The sequence below is a fragment of the Psittacula echo genome (genome assembly GCF_963264785.1).
Source record: "Psittacula echo genome assembly, chromosome: 3".
NCBI classification, from domain to species: Eukaryota; Metazoa; Chordata; class Aves; order Psittaciformes; family Psittacidae; genus Psittacula; species Psittacula echo.
In genome coordinates this window covers 123,783,670-123,804,905 of record NC_137736.1, presented here as the reverse complement: position 1 = coordinate 123,804,905, position 21,236 = coordinate 123,783,670, and the positions used below count along the sequence as shown (strand labels likewise).

At 43.1% G+C, this 21,236-nt stretch overlaps 1 protein-coding gene across 1 annotated transcript in view; it reads right to left on the bottom strand.

Annotated features, from left to right (window-relative positions):
• TENM4 (teneurin transmembrane protein 4) overlaps positions 1-21,236 on the bottom strand; it is a gene marked incomplete at both ends in the record, with an annotated part of 363,192 nt that overhangs the window by 169,563 nt on the left and 172,393 nt on the right. Inside the window, 3 exons of the mRNA XM_080612995.1 lie at positions 8,601-8,811; positions 14,704-14,918; positions 20,685-20,855. Of these exons, the coding sequence (XP_080469121.1) occupies positions 8,601-8,811; positions 14,704-14,918; positions 20,685-20,855 (597 nt within the window). The remainder of the gene's footprint in view (positions 1-8,600; positions 8,812-14,703; positions 14,919-20,684; positions 20,856-21,236) is intronic.

Genomic DNA, 21,236 nt, shown 5'->3' with positions numbered 1-21,236 from the left:
ACTTGAAAGGTGATCACAGGTTAGAACAAAGAAATCAGGACTCATTTAAACAGAGTAGCTGTTGGGCTGAAGCCTTCTTCTTCCTTCTACCGTGCAGCTTGTAAGCACAGTAATGTTTTAATCCCATACTTGTAACACACACACGTATGTATGCATGAGATCTAGAGAGACACCTCGCAAACAGTTCTTCCTTTTTTGCAGCTGGATTGTTTTTAAACCTGAATTTCTCTCCTGTAAACGAAATGCTCATATCCCCAGTTGGCCCAAGGGATTGCAAGGAATTGGGTTCTTTTTTGTTGCTTCCCACTCTCATAAATTGTTACAAATGAATACAGGAAACAACAATTATTCAGCCTTCAGGGTTCAACTTCTGGAGCCGCACAAGCAAGCAGGAAGTTACTTCACATTCAGTACATTACAATCCTGTCCTTGTAGCTCAGGGCAAGGCTAAGGCTGGCCTTGAGTTTCATTTTAAATGATGTTGTAACTCGGTGCATTCCAGGGGATAAAAGCAAACTGTTCATGCATACACACACACAGAGGACCTCAAATATGATCTCATTTGGTCAGACAAATGCCATGAAACCCTGGTATCCTGGTTTGTTCTTCTTTCTTCTTCTTCTACTAGTGCTATTATTCTATTTTACCTTTTCTTTCCAATTATTAAACTGTTCTTATCCCAACCCTTTTACCTTTCTTCCAATTCATCTCCCTCTCCCACCATGGAGGGCTGAGCAGTGAGTGAGCAGCTGCGTGGTCCTTAGTTGCTGCCTTGGCTTGAACCACAGCACTCGGCAATGTTATAATTTTGGGTGCACTAAAGATTATATTTCCTTTTACACAAAGTCTTTAGTAAATAAATCCAGCCTGAAAAAATAAGGATGTAGTGCCTGGAGTGGCTGATGTCTGAGGTTCAGTTAGGTGGGTGCCTAGTGCTATATGGATGTGCTTTCAAGTGATGACACTTCATCTCCAGCCGCTGCTACAGAATCATAGAATCATAGAATAGTTTGGGTTGGAAAGGACCTTAAGATCATCCAGTTCCAACCCCCCTGCCATGGGCAGGGACACCTCACACTAAACCATGCCACCCAAGGCTCTGCCCAACTTGGCCTTGAACACTGCCAGGGATGGAGCATTCACAACGTCCCTGGGCAACCCATTCCAGTGCCTCACCACCCTCTCAGTAAAGAATTTCTTCCTTAGATCCAATCTAAACTTCCCCTGTTTCAGTTTGAACCCGTTACCCCTTGTCCTGTCACTACAGTCCCTGATGAAGAGTCTCTCCCCAGCATCCTTGTAGCCCCCTTCAGACACTGGAAGCTGCTCTGAGGTCTCCACGCAGCTTCTCTTCTCCAGGCTGAACAGCCCCAACTTTCTCAGCCTGTCTTCATACAGGAGCTGCTCCAGTCCCCTGAGCATCCTCGTGGCCTCCTCTGGACTTGTTCCAACAGTTCCATGTCCTTTTTATGTTGAGGACACCAGAACTGCACACAATGCTCCAAGGGGGCCTGAGTCTCCTCTAGGTTTTACGTCAGATCTGTCCCCCTGTAGAGATGCCCTCTGGAGCATCTCAGGTGCTCATATACACCTGTGCTCAGGCAACTGCATTGAGCTCTCAGTGGTCTTCAAGCAGGGCCAGGGAAGAAGCAGAACTTACAGCTCAATTTGTGCCTCCAGCACATTCACTGCACAAACTTAGTTGAATGATGCTCCTTCTCAGGGCCTCCAGCAAGCCCTCTAGAAATCACTTTAACATCAGCTAGGTAACTTGTCCTGAGACTGTTGTAGCCCTTAGAAAATGCAAGCAGCCACACATCTACTGCACAGATCAGCCATTATCATTTAAGAAGTCAGCGTATGCCAGGAGTTACTGTACGGACAATGTCCTTCTCATCCCACTGGGAGAGATAGGTCCAGTAACTCCCGAGGTGCTGATGCTGTTGACTTCTGTAGTCGTGCATACATATACTTTAATACAGCCTTTAGGAAATTAAGGCTTTAAAAAGGCTGTTTTAGTGCAGAAAGGGTTCTCCTTTTGTTTGCCAAAGTGGATGAGTAATGAATAACTCCCACAGCCTTCTTTCTGTGCTTTAGCAGGGGAGCACTCATGGAAAGAAAAGTCTGCAGAGAGCTGTTCTAGCAGCCCGGTGATACGACACAGGAATCCAACAGGCTGTGCTTACATCAGCCTGCAGTCTGGGAGCATGGAAAAGAGCTATATACCAAAGTGTAAAAACAAAAACCATATGCACAGTTTTACACGTTCCTCCAGAAGCCCTCCGACAGCACTAGATGTGTGTTATTAAGGCAGAATTCTGCTGCTCTGAAAATAGGGAACTGAAGGGAAAAAAAACCTCAGGGACAGGAATAATGGAAAGAAAGAAGAAAAGGCTTTAACTTCACTATTAAATAAACCTTTTCTTGACCCTAAAACTAAAGTAATTACCCCAATCAATAAACCTTTTGTACAAGCTCTGTCAGATCAAGAGAACTTGCCTGCCTGCACACAGTACACTGACAAGCGAGTTCAAGGCTCCCAGCCCGTCTATGTACAGATGTAGGCAAAGCTTTTCAGGAAGACAAATCTACCTTGGTTTTTCTAGCACTTGAAAGCCTGATCAAAACCAGACAAAATCTGGATTAAAGACATTCAGACGTCTGACTTCTACTGAGATGAATAGTTGCTGGCATCCAAGCAGTGTTACAAACACTGCTTAATTTCTGTTGTACAACAGTATAAATGTGTGTCTGCTTGTCTATTTTTCACTTGTATTCACCAGATCGATTGAAAGAAGAATGTATATATCAAAATACTTAAAAAAAATCAAGAAAAAGCTCAAGTGTAACATTAAATTATTCCATCTCTGCCTTAAAGCTGAGCTAGTTTTACAGTGTCATTTTCTATGGTTAGCTTCGACTTGCAGAGCATCAATGAAGAGATATGCTCAATATGGAAAGAGCAGCCATGGAAGTTTTTACAGCCAAGCATCTGACCTTTACAGGCTTCTTATTATTTAATTATCTTTGAGATGTGTCCCTAATTTCCCCTTTATTAGAGATGCCTGATGTCTTGAAAAGAAAGCTCCTGAAATCATAATTTTGCCTGCCGTTAGCGGCTCGGGAAGCAGGGTTACAATGCAAGAATTGCTTCAGACACTTGGAGGGAGAAAAAAGGTCACCAAAATAACATGTGGATTTGAAACAATTGCTCTGAGTTCAGGTTCCTTGGAACTGCTGCAGCTCCAGCAGAAGCAGGCAGAAAACTGCAGGTGACATTTAGGGAACAGTGTGTGCTTCTTCCCTTCTATTGTGCTCTGGGCAGCAGCACAAGAGGGATGTGGAGCTGTTGGAGCAAGGCCAGAGGAGGCCATGGAGATGCTGCGAGGGCTGGAGCAGCTCTGCTCTGGAGCCAGGCTGAGAGAGCTGGGCTGGGTCAGCCTGGAGAAGAGAAGGCTCCTGAAGGGGAGACCTTAGAGCAGCTCCAGTGCCTAAAGGGGCTGCAGGAAAGCTGGAGAGGGGCTTGGGACAAGGGCCTGTAGGGACAGGATAAGGGGAATGGCTTGAACCTGCCCGAGGGGAGACTGAGATGAGCTCTTAGGCAGAAGCTCTTCCCTGTGAGGGTGCTGAGGCGCTGGCACAGGGTGCCCAGAGAAGCTGTGGCTGCCCCATCCCTGGCAGTGTTCAAGGCCAGGTTGGACACAGGGGCTTGGAGCAAGCTGCTCCAGTGGAAGGTGTCCCTGCCCGTGGCAGAGGTTGGAACTGGGTGAGCTTTAAGGTTCCTTCAACCCAAACCGCTCTGTGATTCTGTGAGTCTAGGACTGAAGCTGAAGGGATTTAAGTACCAGGAGTGATGCTTGATCTGTCAGGAGTTTTCTGCAAAGGCAGACAGGGAGATAAACTCCAGCACTGGAATATATTCATCCACTGGCTCACTATACTGCAGAGTTCATCAGTTTGGGGGAAAAGGTAGAAAGATTAAAGGTGCACTGATAAAGCTATTGTTGACTTCCAGGTGCTAAAGTTTAAAGGGCTATATCACACATCATCAATGTTTTACCAAGAATAACAAAAATTCTTAGGGCAGAGGGAGTGCAAACTAACATGGAAAGTTCCACCTCTGCACAGATTTCCTGCCATTTCCAGACCTGGGCTCAGGCTCTATTTGCTTTTTATTAAGCCCTATAAAGCAAACAGATTAGATTTACACATAGGCTGGATGAAATAGTGAAATCTCACCACTACCACACCTGCTTGGAGAGGGGAAATTCTTGCAGCTCATAGAAAGCTCAGGCAAGAGGCAGTTCACGCCACATTTCTGCCTCTCCAGGCTGTGTCAGTTTAAAGCCATTCCCCCTTGTCTTGTCATTAAATACCCTTATCAAAAGCTCTTCTTCAGCTTTCTGATAGGCCCCCTTTAGATATTTGAAGACTATTGTAAGGTTTCCCCTGAGCCTTCTCTTCTTCAGGCTGAGCAACCCTGTTGATAGAGTTTAAGTTAGCCTACCCATAGGCAGCGAAAGAAAGGGAAGCAAATCTGAGCTACTCAGTCTCTTCCTTTTCCCTTTGCTAAGAACACGCCAAACACAAAGGCATCTCCACTGACAGCTAAGGAAGAGTCATTCTTGTCACCTTTCATACAAGGAGGGCTCTCAGTTCCATGCTTGCCTCTGTGCCCTGTAACTTCTCCTCTCCTTTCTAAGCTCAGTCCTCCCGTGAAGTGCTCCTCTGCTGGTGTCCTTCTGGTGGTTGTGAACTGCTGCCCTGAGGACTCTATGGAGGTGGTTCTATTTTAGGCTATTGCAGGAAGGCAGCTTGCCTTTTGATGTATATTGCAAAGTGCTCGAGGAAATCACTCACAGTCATTTTCTTTATGGATAGGGGACAGGGCAGGAGGAATGAAGGTCTTTCCCTTCAACTAAAGCATTGTCTCTTGCCAAAGATCAAAGTGAGATAAACCCTTGCATCCCATCATGGGTGTTCTACACGTGTTTCCTGGTGCTTGCTGGGTGACACGCTGGTAAACAGTGATGCTCTCCTTGCACAGACAGATGACTTGACTTTGCCTTTTGATTTCTCAGTGGCCCTGCACCGCCAGGCTTGCCTGAGCTCAGCAGTACCAGCTGCTGGAGCACACTCTCTGACTCCAGAGATGCTGTTTTCAGGCTCTCAGATGTTTCTCGCTTCTACCGAGCAGGTTTTTTGCCAATAGCTCTGTCCCGGATGTGCTGATTCCAGCTGATTCCTCAGCCTCCTATTTTGCCTCCCTTACACAAGATTGCTCTGAATAAATTACCACGCTCAGGCAGAGGTAAAGCCACAAGGCGCTTCTCAGGGAAGTATTTCTATTAGAAAGCTCAGGCAGTGCCACCGTCATTGACAAAAAGGTTAATTTATTATTGAGAGACCCTGATTCTCCCTTCCTTTCTAATGTCTTGCATTGGAGTTCAGAGGAATGGGATATAAAAATGTTATTAAAAGCTGAGAATTTGCCCAGAATAGTCTCTTTTCCCCTCCACTTGAATAGCTTGTATTATGCAGAAGCTCTGACAGGCATTAGGATGCTGTATTCTCCCCAGGTTTATGGGCAGTGGCATGTCACATTTTGACACCACCTAACTCCTTAGTGATAATGATTCCAGCTCCTCTTAGCAAACAGGTTAAACTGCCAGCTCCTGCCCTCAAAATCAGTGCTAATATTCCTGGATTTAGTTATAGCCACATTGGATCCCAAAACTATGTGATGGACAGCCTTGGAATTTATGGAATTAACTCTGCATTATCAAACTGGGAATACAGATGGTCTTTTCCCATTTTTCTCCAGTTTTCTCTAGAATAATGGGAGCCAAACGATTCCAGACAAGGACTGCACACTAATTGCAGTTGATATTGTCATACAGAGCCTGCAATGATTATACTGGCTCTGGAAAGTTCAGGCTGTTGGAACACAGCAGAGACACTTGGAAAAGCAGCACCCTTTCCATTCAGTACCTTTAGTGAGGAAGTAAAAGCTCTCCTTTTACTTCAGCAAGTCCTTTACCCAGGTGAGTCCTCTCTCACAGGGGAGGTTTGCCCGAATGGCTGCACAGTTTGGCTTTATGAACTTACTGTAATGATCACCATTATCAGCCTGGTGTTCTCTATTATCCATGATTATTAATTAATGCTTAATGCATGTTCCCAGCAGTTCCATCACCCTCACAGCATCTCTGGGGAAATACCACTCTCCTCGGTTTCACATGGTGTGAGCAGCTCGAGCCTAGGCTGGGTCAGAATTAGCACATCCATCAGAGTTCAAGAGTTCCAGGCTGCTGGTCCTCTTCTCAGATCACCGGATCCTACTTCTTCCTGTATCACAGCCTGGCATTTCAAACCCACTCTCACTGGAAGCCCTATGTCAGAGCAACAACAAAGGGAGATTTTCCTATGTGCTTCTGCCACAGAAATCAAAATCAATGGCAGCTTGCTCCTGACAGTCCACACAACTCTTCTGCAGGTTCCTAACCCCACACAGGTAGTTCTAAGGCTCCCATCACACGTGGAGTTATTTGGCATTGCAGTTTTACAGCCTGGTTCGTAAGCACCATGCCAGGTTGCTGTATCTTCTTCATTCTGGCACCACCAAAAATTATAGCACTATAGTCCTTTAGTATTTATAGGCTCAAAATCTAGCAACCATGGCTTGCCAGCCCTCATGAACACACTCGGAAGGTCCCTTCCAACCATTCTGTGATTCTATGATCTAAAATCTTTACTTGTCTCAAGTGAGTTTCCAAGTGTGCAGCCTGTACCTAAACAGTTTCTCCTGTACACTATAGAGTTGTGTTGTTATACAGCTGTCAGTGGGCAAAGAGATTCACACACATGGGGCAAAGCTCTCTTTTGCATAGCAAGAGAAAACCTCCTTGTACTGAAACACGGAATGATCCCAGGTCAGCTGGGGAGATACAGAATATATCATGAACTATATATCAAGGACTGTTCTGCTTATCATGTGGCCATGAAGATACAGCAGGGTATAAACAAGTAAAACGTGATTGTTTTAGAGTCAGTCTGATGTGCTTTCCACCCACACCATTCCCCTGTGGTTCAAAGGCAAATTAAGGATGGTTTGTCTTTTCTTTTTGCCCTGTGTTAGTGCAATGAGGAAAGTCTGGCTAGAACACTTAGCATCACGGTGAAAACAAGAACAACTACCGAGTGTGCTTTAAAAGTGGGAGGGTTTTTGTCTGTGAGAGCCTTGCTGATTTTCCTGTGTGAAGTTTTGAACTACAGGCATTCTTACACAAGGAAAAGAAGGTCACTTACAGAAGATTACCTAGAGGTTCTTGTGGGCAGAAGGTGATCAGTGTAAGTAACAACTCCACTTGCCAAAGGAAACTGAAACTAAACCAGCATTCAACAGAAAAGACTTCAATTTCACAAGCCAACAGGCAACTATTTCTGCTCTTGCTTCCCTGTGAACAGGGCTGAACACGTGCACTTGCAGGTTTTAAATTTAACACAGGGCATTATAACAGTGTTTCCACTTCTGCATTAGATAAACTTTAGTGCTCAAATGGAATATTTGGATCCTAATGACTTTGCTTTAATAAGACCTAAACTTTTAATTAACCTGCCAAGACAAATTACAGCCATAGCTTTTAGGTAACTATTGCAGACAGCTGAGACTCAACACCAGTGCCTCTTCTGGGAGAGGGATTAGTGGCAGCTTTGCAATGAGTCTGCTTTTTTCAAGCAAAGGGGAAAAAAAAAGTCTATTAAACAATCAGTGTGGCTAGAAGAAAGCTGAGTGCTAGTTTTATGGAGCAATCTTTCAATTACAGCCACACGAATTTAGGTATATGAACAGTTTCAGCAGGTCAGTCAAATTTAAAATGAAGTGTTATTGAATCAGAAACAGACTGATATTTATAGAGTGGAAGAAGCGTGCCCAGTGCGCTCGGCTGTCAGGCAGCGCACAGGCTGCATCCTGGCCTCCTTAGCAACAATCAGTGCCTGTGCGTTGAACTGGCAGAGAGCGCTTGTCTGCCACAGCAACTGAGAGACCTGGTTAGTTCATTTGTTCTTCTTAAGAAATCTCAGCTTCTTGCTGTTAGCAAGGATAAATGGAGATTCCTGTTACTGTGGCTCCTGCTACCAAGCCTCACAGTGTTCTGTATTAGAGTTTTAACCCCAGTAAGCTGCCTGAACTCCAGCTTGAGTAACTTTGGTGATGCTCGAAGGCAGGACTGTCTGTCACACAAGGCATGGTGCTGCTCTTCTATCGTTCCTATCCCTCTACACAGAAAGAGGAAAAAAGCCCAAACAAAACCAACTAAATGAAAAGATCAAAGAAGGAAAATGAAGCAGGGAATTTCAAGCTTGTAATCCATCTTTGGCACTAGGTAGACTCTTGTTATGGATATAGTTATTAAAAAGGCCTACAAAATACTTACGAGATATTTAAGGCCTAACAGTATCCAGCTTATTGCTGAATACAATCTCCTACAAGCATTCTTTCTGAAACCACACAAAGCCACCATGCAATTGAGTATGTGCGTTAATACCTGGCCCCGAGGCATATTTAGGAGTTTAGGAATAATACAGGAAATCCTTACCGATAGCAGTAGTAAGAAAAGAAACCACTTCCGATTCCTTGCCATCATTGTAGAAAGCTAAATGCCATATTCCTGAATCTAAATACTGGATAAACCCCGTCTCATGGCTGGACAAGGGCACAAAAGCTCTGTGTTGCCGCTGAGGTCCTTCTAAGCTTCTCGCCTCCTGTGTCAGTAGACGTCTTCCATCAAGGAGCTCAACAAAGTCAAACTGAAACATAAAGAAAGAGTGATGTTTGGGTGTGCTTCAGGCTTCCTCAAGCTTAGTTTCATGTTCTGGGTCTACAGAAGCAGCATAAACAAGTAACTCAGATCTGTTCCTGGCCTACCTGCAAGTAATCGTTTTGGAAATAGCCAGTGTACGAATGTAATTACCTGAATCAAGAAATCATCTTCATTTAGAATGCCCATATTGACCTTATTGATGTGCTCTCATTCTGTACAAACACAGCAGGGAAACATGAGGTCCAGAGTCTTAAATTGCACTGTAAGTGTGATGATAAGATGGTCATTTGTTAGTCTCTCTGTGTCTTGGCTAACAAGGGAAATAGAAGAAGCCTAACCGGGTTGTTTGCCTCACTTGCTATGGGTCACCCAGGAAAAGTTAAGAAGTATTTGTATTAAATTCCGGTAGAGGTTTTGCAGGAGTGTTTTGTTTAACCAGAAAGGGGTTTTTTTTCTTAAAACAATAGCAAAAGTGGTTAAAGAATCATACGAGATGAAGATGGAAAAGAGACACAGTAATACATAGAAGTCCCATTTAGGTGATGGCTTTTGGAAGCTTTCCTCAAAAGGACACATCCATTTTTTACCAGGGTAACTTCATGGGAACAACTGCCTTGATTTTGGTATTAGTGTTGCAACTACCTTTAGTTCCCTATTTAAACAACTCTCCAGAGACTTTTTGCAGTGACTGCATTTTGTCTGGTAACACATTAATGGGACAGGTCTGATACAAGCTGAGCAGGCAACACAAATGTTAAGTGAACCTCATCTAATCTGACTTGCACCATGTAGTTAGGTGAAGAGGACATCTTATGAGCAGAATCCAGCAGCTGAGCACTTTTCTGCTCCTTGCCTTCACTTGGGTTTGCCTCTCTCATCCGGTTGGTCAAATAAGGCTGTAGTTTTGGGCAGAAAGGAGGGAAACAGGCAGAAAGAAACACCACCACTTATTTTTGTCTCAGTAAATGTTTCTACACTGAATAGTTGCTGAGTGTTGGCTGAGTGGGCAGCAATATTTAGGCTTTTTGATTTCACCATTGCAATATGTGGGTGATTCTGTTACATTATTAAGGGCATCACCATCAGAGATGAAGGTGTCATTGTCCTGTTCTAGCTGGTGCTTGTCAGGCCACCCCTGGAATACTGTGTTCAGTTTTGGTCCTGCTGCACAAAACAGATGTGGATGGGCTGATGAGGGTCCAGAGAAAGGCCACAAAGATGATACAAGGGCTGGGCAGCATGTGAGGAAAGGCTGAGAGAGCTGGGACTGTTCAGGGGAAAAGAAGGCTCAGAGAGACCTGATCCCCATGTGCCAATGTTTAAAGGGTGGCTACAAAGAACATGGAGACTCCCTTTTTACAAGGAGTCACATGGAAAAGACAGGTAATGGGTAGAATTTACTCCTGGGGAGATTCCAGTTAGACACAAGAGGAAATTTTTCCCAATGAGAACACCCAGCCATTGGAATAATCTCCCCAGGGAAGTGGTGACTCCCCAGTGCTGGCCACTGTTAAGACTCAGCTGGACATGGTGGTGAGGCATCTAGTCTAGGTCATGCTGTGCCTAGAAAGGTTGGAGCAGATGATCCTTGAGGTCCCTTCCAAACTAGGATTCTATGATTCTATGAAACCTGGTGCTAAAGCAGCTTTTGAGAACATAAAAGCTGGCACACCTGCAAAGCGCATTCCTTTTGGGGTTCTATCCAAGTTATCTTTGTCAGAGACAGAGTTTCTATTTTAAATAGTGTAAATACACATCATAAAATGTACTAGTGAGAGATTGGTTTGAATGACACTTTGTGAGCCAGGTATTTGTAGCTATTGGCTAGGCAGTAGACCTCATCAGGCCTCAGTGTGGCTGTGACTGACACAGCTCCATCCCTGGCAGTGTTCAAGGCCAGGTTGGACAGAGCCTTTGGAGATATGGTCTAGTGTGAGGCACCTCTGCCCATGGCAGGGGGCTGGAACTGAATGATCTTAAGGTTCTTTCCAACCTAAACCAGTCTATGATTCTATGATTGTGCCTTATAAGCATCTATTTCTTGCTACATACTAGATGTAGATGCTTAAAGCTTAGTGAGATGAAAACAACTTCAAGGCACCCAGCTACGGTGAGCTGCTGTTGTTACAGTCCACTTGGGGCCGTGCTCTACTTGGGGCTTCCTGCCAAAAGCAAAAGTTCATTTTTATAACTATTTACAAGATGCTGCTGTGGATGTTGATGACTTTGCAAAGTTCCTGGTTACCAGTTGTAAATAGTAATTGAACCACAAATGGATTGTGCTTTATTGCATTTTAATACATTCAGCGATTTTTAATATGCAATTCGAGTTGTTGCAGGCGAGGAAGTCGTAGATAAAATGCCACATTAATCAACTCCAATTGGACAAAGGGAAAAATGCCTCCCACAAGCTGTGATGGCCAATCCCTGAGATTTATGATTTACCAAAATTTGGCTTAGGTTAAAAAGAGTTTTAAATATTATTTGATCTAGAAAGATTAAATAAACAACAATAAACCTGTGTAACTTTTACTGTGATTTGTTGAGAAGAATGAGAAGAAATGCCTGGAGTTAACAGTAAACTATTTCAGCCTTCTGCAGGCTCTCTTTCTAAGACTACAGAAATCTGGAGCTTGTATTTAATTCCTACTTATTAGTGTCCATGGTTGTTGGCGACATAGGCTAGAAGACAGATCACCACAGGTAGGGAATGCTAGAATCATAGAATAGCTAGCATTGGAAAGGACCTTAAGATCATCCAGTTTCAACCCCCCTGCCATGGGCAGGGACACCTCACACTAAACCATGGCACCCAAGGCCTCATCCAACCTGGCCTTGAACACTGCCAGGGATGGAGCATTCACAACCTCCCTGGGCAACCCATTCCAGTGCCTCACCACCCTCTCAGTAAAGAATTTCTTCCTTAGATCCAATCTAAACTTCCCCTGTTTCAGTTTTACCCCGTTACCACTTGTCCTATCACTACAGTCCCTAATGAAGAGTCCCTCCCTAGGGACTTCACCCAAGTTTCCCAAAGAGAATCTGGAATAGATTGCTGCTTTAGCATGGATAGATATGACTTTCAACAATTTAGGAATAAAGATAACTTTTAACAATTTCAAAATCATAGAATCACAGAATGGTTTGGGTTGGAAAGGACCTTAAGATCATCCAGTTCCAACCCCCCTGCCATGGGCAGGGACACCTCACACTAAACCATGCCACCCAAGGCCTCATCCAACCTGGCCTTGAACACCACCAAGGATGGAGCATTCACAACCTCCCTGGGCAACCCATTCCAGTGCCTCACCACCCTCTCAGTAAAGAATTTCTTCCTTAGACCCAATCTAAACTTCCCCTGTTTCAGTTTGAACCCGTTACCCCTTGTCCTGTCACTGCAGTCCCTGATGAAGAGTCCATCCCCAGAAATAAATAAGACTTAACAATTTAGGAATATATGCCAAAGGTCTACAGCCTTGGAATCAGTTCAAAGATCCTGACATAGAGAATATTAAGGCTTACACTACACGAGATGGATTATCTAAGCAGAAGAAGTATCTAATTATCTAACACATAAGAAAACCTGATTATCAGCTAGAATTTTACTACTGCCATCAACTAGATGATAGGCTGGGGGAAAATAATTGACCCTTTATTCAGTTCTTCCAAGGGCTGTATCACTGCTCTGATCATACATTTTGCCAAAGTCTTGTTTACGACGTTCCTTACAAAACTTGGGAATACAAAACTCATTGGGTAGATTTATGAGGTGCAGCAGATACTGTGGATTGTGCAAAAGGAAAGATGAGATTTGTGTCAAATGTATTAACTATAAGAGACAAGTTTACAATTTCAGCACAGAAAACAAGATACCTATTTAATGACTCCTAAGACTAATAAATTACAGTGAGATAGAACGTCATATAAATAAATAGAGGAGAACAATGTTGTAATTGACAGCAGGTTTATAGAATAATAAATCTAGGAAAAGGGATCATTTAAAATCCCAAATTAAATATTAACAAATAAATACATCAGTATTGATTCAATATCTGCAGCTTCATTAAGTTATTTCATCAGAACAGGGTGGGAGCTGTGATCTGTTTCTCCAAGTGTACCATTGGTTTTTATTGTCCCTCTAGTTATTTTTGGTGATGTTTTGGTCCAGATGATGATTTTATTCTATACTTGGCAACTCTCAGTTAGTGGCTACACAAAAAGCAGGGTTCTCAGCACATGCATTGCCTCGTGCATCATGTCACATTGAGAAACGTGTGCCACACCCCACATCCAACATCTCATTCTTAGCAGAGGCTTCAACTGATCCACAACTGTGGTGTTTTAAATAAGAAACATGGATAAATCACTCAGAATATCCCAGCAAAAATGAGGTTAAAGGGTAAAACTAAAGCAGCAATGCTGAGGTTGCCATGGGCTTCTTAATTGCTTAAAACATTACTATGGTTGGGTTTAGTGCCCTGCTGCACTAAAAGGTTTTGCTTTAAGTTCAACAGACCTGAGGTTTAGGTGTTAAATTTCACATTTGTTATTTAAAGAACTAAAACTATTCACCTAAGAACTCCTGTTCCATAACAGAAAGTAATAACAATAATAAACAAGTAAAATCAATACAGACTTCTCATCTACAGTTAGTGTGATGTGACCAAGACTTGAGTTTTGATTTAACTAATACAGGAGGTTTAAGTTTGAAGGTTTGAATCTCCTTGTAAAAAGAGTCTGATTAAAACTGGGCAATAACAGCACTGCTGTGTCACTGAGTTTATGACCTGCTGATCCTATTGGAACACTTGAATTCAGCAGAAAAGTAGGCAGAGAAAGTGCAGATTTATGACACCTCTTTGACATAAATAAGTTGCAGGTGTGTTAATATGTAGACTGTAATAAACATATTTGTTTGCTCAAGAAGAAAATAAAAGCAGGGAATTTCTGTAAATCTCAAGCAGCTGTGTAGGTTTTTCAGTTAATAGCAGAGGGCAAGGGTAAGTTACAGCATTAATATAAACCTGGTAATGCTTTGATAACTTGCACGTGGGAGTAAGATGCTTTGCATTGAAATGAGAGTTATGCCCTTGTGTATTAACCAATCTGGTGAAGAGCAGCTTAGAAACCAAAACAGGAAGTAGAGAAGGTAACGTACAAAATCCTTATTTAAAGGGCTGGTTCTTCAGAGCTTTTCCCAGAATGGGATTTCTTGCCATGGCTTTTGCCAAGGTGTGTCAAGAAAAGCAACCACTTTCATCCTACAAAATAAAGTTGCTGTCTAACTAAACTGGAGGCTTTCATAAAAACTTGGTTTTGTTTGGTTATACACCAATTACTGGGCCCTGACCAATCTCACTCTAATCTGGCAGTCAACATGCATGATGTGAAGGGTTGGCTCCAGGCATTTCAGCACAGAAGACACAGTGAATCTTGGTCCTATGAGGGTGAGCGGCCGGGTCTTGCTGCTCTTACCTTCAGAGGGGAAAGACAGTGGCTGAAAGAGGGAGACAGCCCTGAGATGCCACAGAGTGCTTAAGAGATGGGGGGTTTTGATGTAGTTTAAGTGTGGCTGGGTTCTGGAGGGAGAAGGTGGTATCTCATGCTACCAGGAGTGACCAGTGACCACTAGCCCACAAACCCCTTTTCCTCCCCTGGCAGCTTGCTGCCTTAGGTAACCGCCTGCTTGCCCGTGCCTATAGCCCATAGAGTTAATGTGTGTAAACTCTGCAGTTGTCACTTGATTATCTTTCTCTGGACAGATGACATTTAACATCTTTGAAGCATGCAACAAATCCTTGCAATAAACAGCTGAAATAAAACAATAAGCCATGAGGACACACAATTTAAGACAGTTATTAAACTGAAGTCCCATTACCTGTGTATGTGATGGTGGGAGGCCTTTTCTGCCATAGATGCCAACCAGAGCAGCCTTTCCTAAAGACACATTGAATTTCAGATGCACGGGGTGGTCGATGAACACCTGAGATCTCCAAAAGATACCAGGGGGGATCTTCTGTGTGGCTCTTCTGCCAACATCAATTTCTCCAGAGTCTATAAAACTGTCGTCTGGAAAGAAACTACTGGGTTTTCCTGCCAAAACACAGGAACAAAAACCTTGGATTAGCCTAAGATCCTAAAAGTAATCCAATCAGACTGGTATCTCTGACACTGATCTTGTAAACCAGGCAATTAGTGTCCCGAGGTCTTCAGAGTACTTTGTCTAGCCAAGCCATATGGTTATGGGAGGAAAACTGGCAGGGTTATTCCTGGCTTCAGAAACTGTTTGGTTTGAAAACATGGACATGGGAAGAGGAACCTGGAGAAAAAATGGCTCTTTTGTTTTGATGGTAGCATCAGAGAATGTGTAACTACATTGTGAAGGGAAGATAAATCATCTGACATTAAATCCTAAATGAATATAAGTTCATGGATGGAGAAGTCACTGTTAAATTAGCAAAGAGAAGCGTAGTAAGTGTGAGGCAGACACATCACAGAATGGAATGGAAGTGTGGAGAGCAGCAGCATGAACGGTGCTAAGTGGGGAAAGGAAAATGTTTCTCTGTTAAAATTAACTCTTGACAGTGGTAACAGTATTTGAAATCTGCTCAACAGTCCAAAGGAAAAAGAAAAGGACTGGGAAAAATGAAGGAAATCACACCCTGCACTTGAGTAGTGTCTACTAACAAATACAGAATCATAGAGTCACAGAATGGTTTGGGCTGGAAGGGACCTTAAAGCTCATCCAGTTCCAACCCCCTGCCACGGGCAGGGACACCTTCCACTGGAGCAGCTTGCTCAAGCCCCTGTGTCCAACCTGGCCTTGAACACTGCCAGGGATGGGGCAGCCACAGCTTCTCTGGGCACCCTGGGCCGTGTCTCACCACCCTCATAGTACAGAAATTCTTCCTCATGCCTAATCTAAATCTACCCAATGTCCAGGATAAACTTAGCCCTAATCTTATAATGATAAATGTCTTCTTGTGCTTAGCCTCTGGAGCCCCAGCCTCTTCAAACTTGAAGCCATGAAGAGAAAGTGGCTGAGAGGTTTTAATTGGGTTTCAATACAATCTGTAAAGTGTGTTATAAACGTGCATCTTTTCAAAAGACAAGCCAATGGAGGCATCTGTTTCATAAAGCAACCACCAGGTGGGAGAGCCTGAGCCTGCAGATGGCAATCACTACAGGCTGCGATGTGCAGTGGAGACAGCAGGGAGCTCAGCATCCCTTGAAACCCCATCTGAGAGATTCCAGGTTAAAAATTCACACACTCACAGTCCCCAAAACTGGTGCCTGCTTCAAAAACTCTGGACCCAAAAGGAGCCCAGGGAATGAGGGGCAGAATGAAAACTAAAGTGCCAGAATGTTGCCTTTTCAGTCTTTGCTTCAACCACAGCTTTACTTGTGGGGCAGAAGGGCAATGAAGGCAGCAACCGCTTAGCAAAGAGCCTTTATTTAAAGACACTTCTAGTTCAGAAGTATGCAGAAGTGTCACCTGAAAGATTCTGGCCTTAGTAAGGAGAGCATCATGTCTCCAACAAGGACTAATATTCGTGGCTTTAGTAAGGAGAGCATCATGTCTCCAACAAGGACTAATATTCATTTGAGGAATTCAAATTGATGTTATCTCCATGCATCACAGCACACTACTCTGTCTTTCACAGACTGAGCCATTCAAGCAAAATGAGGAGAAACCTTTCAGGTACATACAACCTTTTGTAGGACAATCCCATTGTGAGATGGCTTTCTTACGGAATCTACATTCAGGAAATCAGAAACAAAAGTATCTTTTTCCAAGCTGGATTCAGGTCAAATAGTCTTCGAATTTACTTGGCGTGTTGAAAAGGTGAGTGGTAGAACAACCTTTCAGTTTACTGTTTCATATTATAATATTTCCCTTAATATTATATAATTTTATTTATTATCCTAGAATCATAGAATCACAGAATGGTTTGGGTTGGAAAGGACCTTAAGATAACCCAGCTCCAACCCCCTGCAGGGATGCCTCACACTAGACCATGCTGCTCAAGGCTCTGTCCAAAGTGGCCTTGAACACCGCCAAGGCTGGAGCCTTAAACTTCTCCTTATACCATCCCAACATTAACTCTCCAGGAGAAACAGACATAAATTGTTTCTAAAATCCGTATATAAATTATATGCATATTAACTGGTAACATAAGAAGTCTCTGAAGGTGTCTCGTTGTATCTTCTTTCTCTTTAGCAGAACTTTTGCTCTTAATAAGATTAACCCTTGATTTAAAGTCAGCAGCTGCTTAAGTACACCGCTGGAGTAGGGCTTGATGGCATGTTCATTTCTGTGCTATCTTGTGGCAAAAGTTGTATTCATAGAATCACAGAATGGTTTGGGTTGGAAAGGAACTTAAGAACATCTAGTTCCAACCCCCCTGCCATGGGCAGGGACACCTCACCCTAGACCACATCACGCAGGACATGTCATACCAGCACAGCCAAGACAGCAAAGGGTGTATGCATATTCATAGCAAAAAAAGGCTACTGTTAATTTTATAAGATCCTCATTTACCTTTGTTTATCACATAAATACAGAGGGAACATCACCTGACTTGTTGTCCTTTTTTAGTCAATGTGAATATTAATAGAGATAATCAGAAGTGGCTTAGGTAAACGGACGGTCTTTCTGAACCATTCTGTGCTGATAGAGTACAGTTGTAGGATGCAAATCGACCAGCTTGCTTCCAATAGGGATTACTCTATCAGCTGGACTGTTAGTATTTATATGGCATACTACAAATTACTTGCTACACTGTCAGGATTAAAGGAAACAGTTCCCACATCTTCATGTAAAGTTTCTTATTCTATTATTTCAGATGAATAGACTGAGGATTGCATTAAAAAAGAGCTAAAGGCATCACATAGTTTGGTCCAAGTGAAGGCTTTTATTCTTCTGATTACTACTGACATGTTTTATAGATTCTTAGAAATTCAGATGAAAACCTAAAATATTTGATATGCAGCCTGATTGTCCATTAATAAAGATTGTAGATTGGAGTGAATCAGGGAAGCTGAGGACCTAATATGATAGAACATACAGTCATAGAATGGTTTGGGTTGGAAGGGACCTTAAAGCTCATCAAGTTCCAGCCCCCTGCCACGGGCAGGGACACCTTCCACTACAGCAGCTTGCTCCAAGCCCCATCCAGCCTGGCTATGATGGATGTTGCTGTGCAAGAGATGGCCTGGAGGAAATCAGTGCAGTACGTGTCCTGCCTGTACAGAGAGCAGCACTTGTTCACGTGAGCAGAAATGCTTTTGTGATTGCACGAGATAATAACACAGAAATACTTCTTTGAACACACAAAGTTCATGTCTCCTCTTGGTGGACAATTCATGTCTGAGAAGCTGACATCCTCAGAGCTATCACATCATGCTGCCAGCAATTGACATTTATCCTGACACAGAAGTCTAAAGAAAGGCTGAATTCAGTCCCTAAAATCCATCCGTGTTCCATCAGTTTCAGCCTATAGTAAGATGATGCCCTATGGACAGGATACTTCCCAAAGTACAATTAGAGCCAATTCAGCTTCTAATCAGAAATGAGGTTTTAATCAGAATATCTAACTCCTTAGAATTAACTTCAGGTCTGAATTCTTAATTGGGCTGTCAATTACTTTGCTCTTTCTACACATTACCTTGAACTTTTTAGTTGCCATAGCAACTATTCCTAATTTATTTGGATATCAAAATGAACAATTTCATTTCAGGCCTTGCTGAATCTGCTGGTATTTTTGACAGCAAGGTACCCTGACTCATCAAAACACTTCAGAACACACATTTCTCTGCCTTCAATTGCAGTTAATCACATGCTTAAATATAAGCAAGTGCTTAAGTGCTTTGCTAAACAGGGAGGGGTTTAAACACAGTACTGGAGCACTGGCACAGATGAGAAGGGATGACTGTTACTGGGAATTGGCAAGCCATTGGTAATGATTCATTCCAAGCAGCTGTAAGGAAGGATATTCGAACACATCCCAGCCTCTTTCACTGTGATCAAGAAGACTTTCAAATGTATTTCCATCCATTATACAATAAATTTCAATCACATGCATTTTGGTTTGGAAGAGCAGCCATGCAGCACTGCTAGCACATTCAGGACAAGATACTGTCCTCTAAAACCTACAGATCCATAGATTCATAGAATGGTTTGGGTTGGAAGGGAGCTTAAAGCTCATCCAGTTCCAACCCCTGCCACGGGCAGGGACACCTTCCACTAGAGCAGCTTGCTCCAAGCCCCTGTGTCCAACCTGGCCTTGAACACTGCCAGGGATGGGGCAGCCACAGCTTCTCTGGGCACCCTGGGCCAGCACCTCAGCACCCTCACAGGGAAGAGCTGCTGCCTAAGATCTAATCTATATCTATCCTCTTTCAGCCAAGGTTCCCTGAGATCTATATGAAGCACTAACTTGAGGTATCTCCTAATGATATAAGCAGGGTATTTCCCATATTTCTCTTTTAATAGAGCTTTTTGGAAGCAGTCAACACTTCTACTGCTGTCACTGTAAGCATGGCTGGAAAAGAAATCATGTGGAGGTCTTTCCATCAGTTGGATGGCAGTTTTGCATACATCCATTTCTTCTCATTTTGACTTTTTAAAGGAAACGGACAGATCCAAACTAGATGTTGGGGAAATGAAACATATGGCAAGTTAGGGATAGGAAAAGGATCTGTTATGAAGTATTTTTGACTACAACAGCAGGGGTATCTGCAGCTTGCTGCACTGTCTAGTCAGGCTTGCTGAGAATAACTCACTTAGCTGATTTGTCTTTGTAGTAACTTGATGTCAGCCATCAGTTGCTAGCAAATACACTGTTTTTAAAGGAACACACATAATTATGGCCTTTATTTGGACTCATAAAGACAGATAAGAACAAAAAATGCTACTATTAATTTAAATGAAACATCAAAATATAGGCTCTCAGCCAAAGTCTAGGGGACTCTGTGTAAACTTCAGAGTGCAGTGAGTTGCCAGAACAGTAGCATTGTTCTTATCTCTTACCCACAAAACTTCCTCCCTGAAAAAAACTAACAAAAATAGCCAATGACTTCAATTTGCCTGGACTCTGTTAACCTTGTATAGAGAAGCTTGACAGACAAAAGAGCTTTCCGAAAATCTGAGTTTCTCATTTCTCCATCTCAGTCTTAGGAGGGATAAAACACTTCCCCTTTGAGCTTACAGGTACTGTTGGCAGTGCTGCCTCTATACAAAGCACAGTAAGATATAAAGCTGTTGGATAATGCACTGCAGAACTGAAGGCCCATCACTTGCAGTGATTTCAGTTACAATCACAAGCTGTCAACATCGTGATGCTTTGTGGATGCCCTTTTATCTGGCTACTTCTGCAAAGAGATGTCCAACTCTGGGGTGCCAAAAACCACACTGTAAAGTAAATATTTTGGTCTTCAAAACATATGGTACTAAATGGCAACGAATAGGCAAACTCAAACATGTTTTACTAGTGTAGGGAGACTTGATCCAGTGCTCAAGGAGTCATTCAATATTCAAGACACATTAGTATTGCCATGAAAACAAGCCACTCGAGGCAGGGTTTCACAATGACCTGAAGCCTGTGAGATATGGTACAGATGGTTCCACTTTGTATTTGTGGTGAAGTTGCATATAGTTTTATGATGTTAGTGGACATCAGAAGAATATGAAACTTAGAAAACACAAGGAAACAAGACCGACGACTACTAGTTCTAGATGTGAAAGACTGGGAAAAGCACCTGGTGATGGCAGCATTGAGGGTAATGGAACATGAGATTGGATGGCTGGAGTTGAGAGGCAGACAGAAGACTCACAACATGGACACACACCAACCATACCTTCACTGGTTCCTTTGCCTTTCCTGTCAGGTAACTCTAACCCTGTGCCCCCCGAAGGATATAAGGAGACGTCCGTTGGCACTGGCCAACTGCTGGCTGTGTCTTCCGTGATCTCATACATCTGCCCTTCCATCGGCTGCAGGTGCCAGTTTAGGCCAAACAGGTGCATGGCTGTGGTGAGCAATGAGAAAAGTCATCTTTTTCTGTTGGGGAGAGGTTCAGAACTACAGGGGCACTTCTAAAGGCTCCACTTTGCCTTATGAGTGCTGATTGCTGTAGGATAAGAATGGCATTAATGTCATCAGACAGCCCCTGCTGCTTCTACCATACCAACTCCCTAGGTCTTTCCACCCACTTAAACTCGTTTTAGATCACCTGTACCAATCCATTCTGCTGCTTCCAGTAGAACCACTCCTGACTCACGGCCTGTGTGAGGGAATAACCAGGCACAGTGCTTCAGAAAAGGGCTGGGGTGACAATGTGGTGAACACAGAAATACAAGGAGTAGTATTTAACAACATACCAATAGATGCCAGGAAACCGCACTCTGGT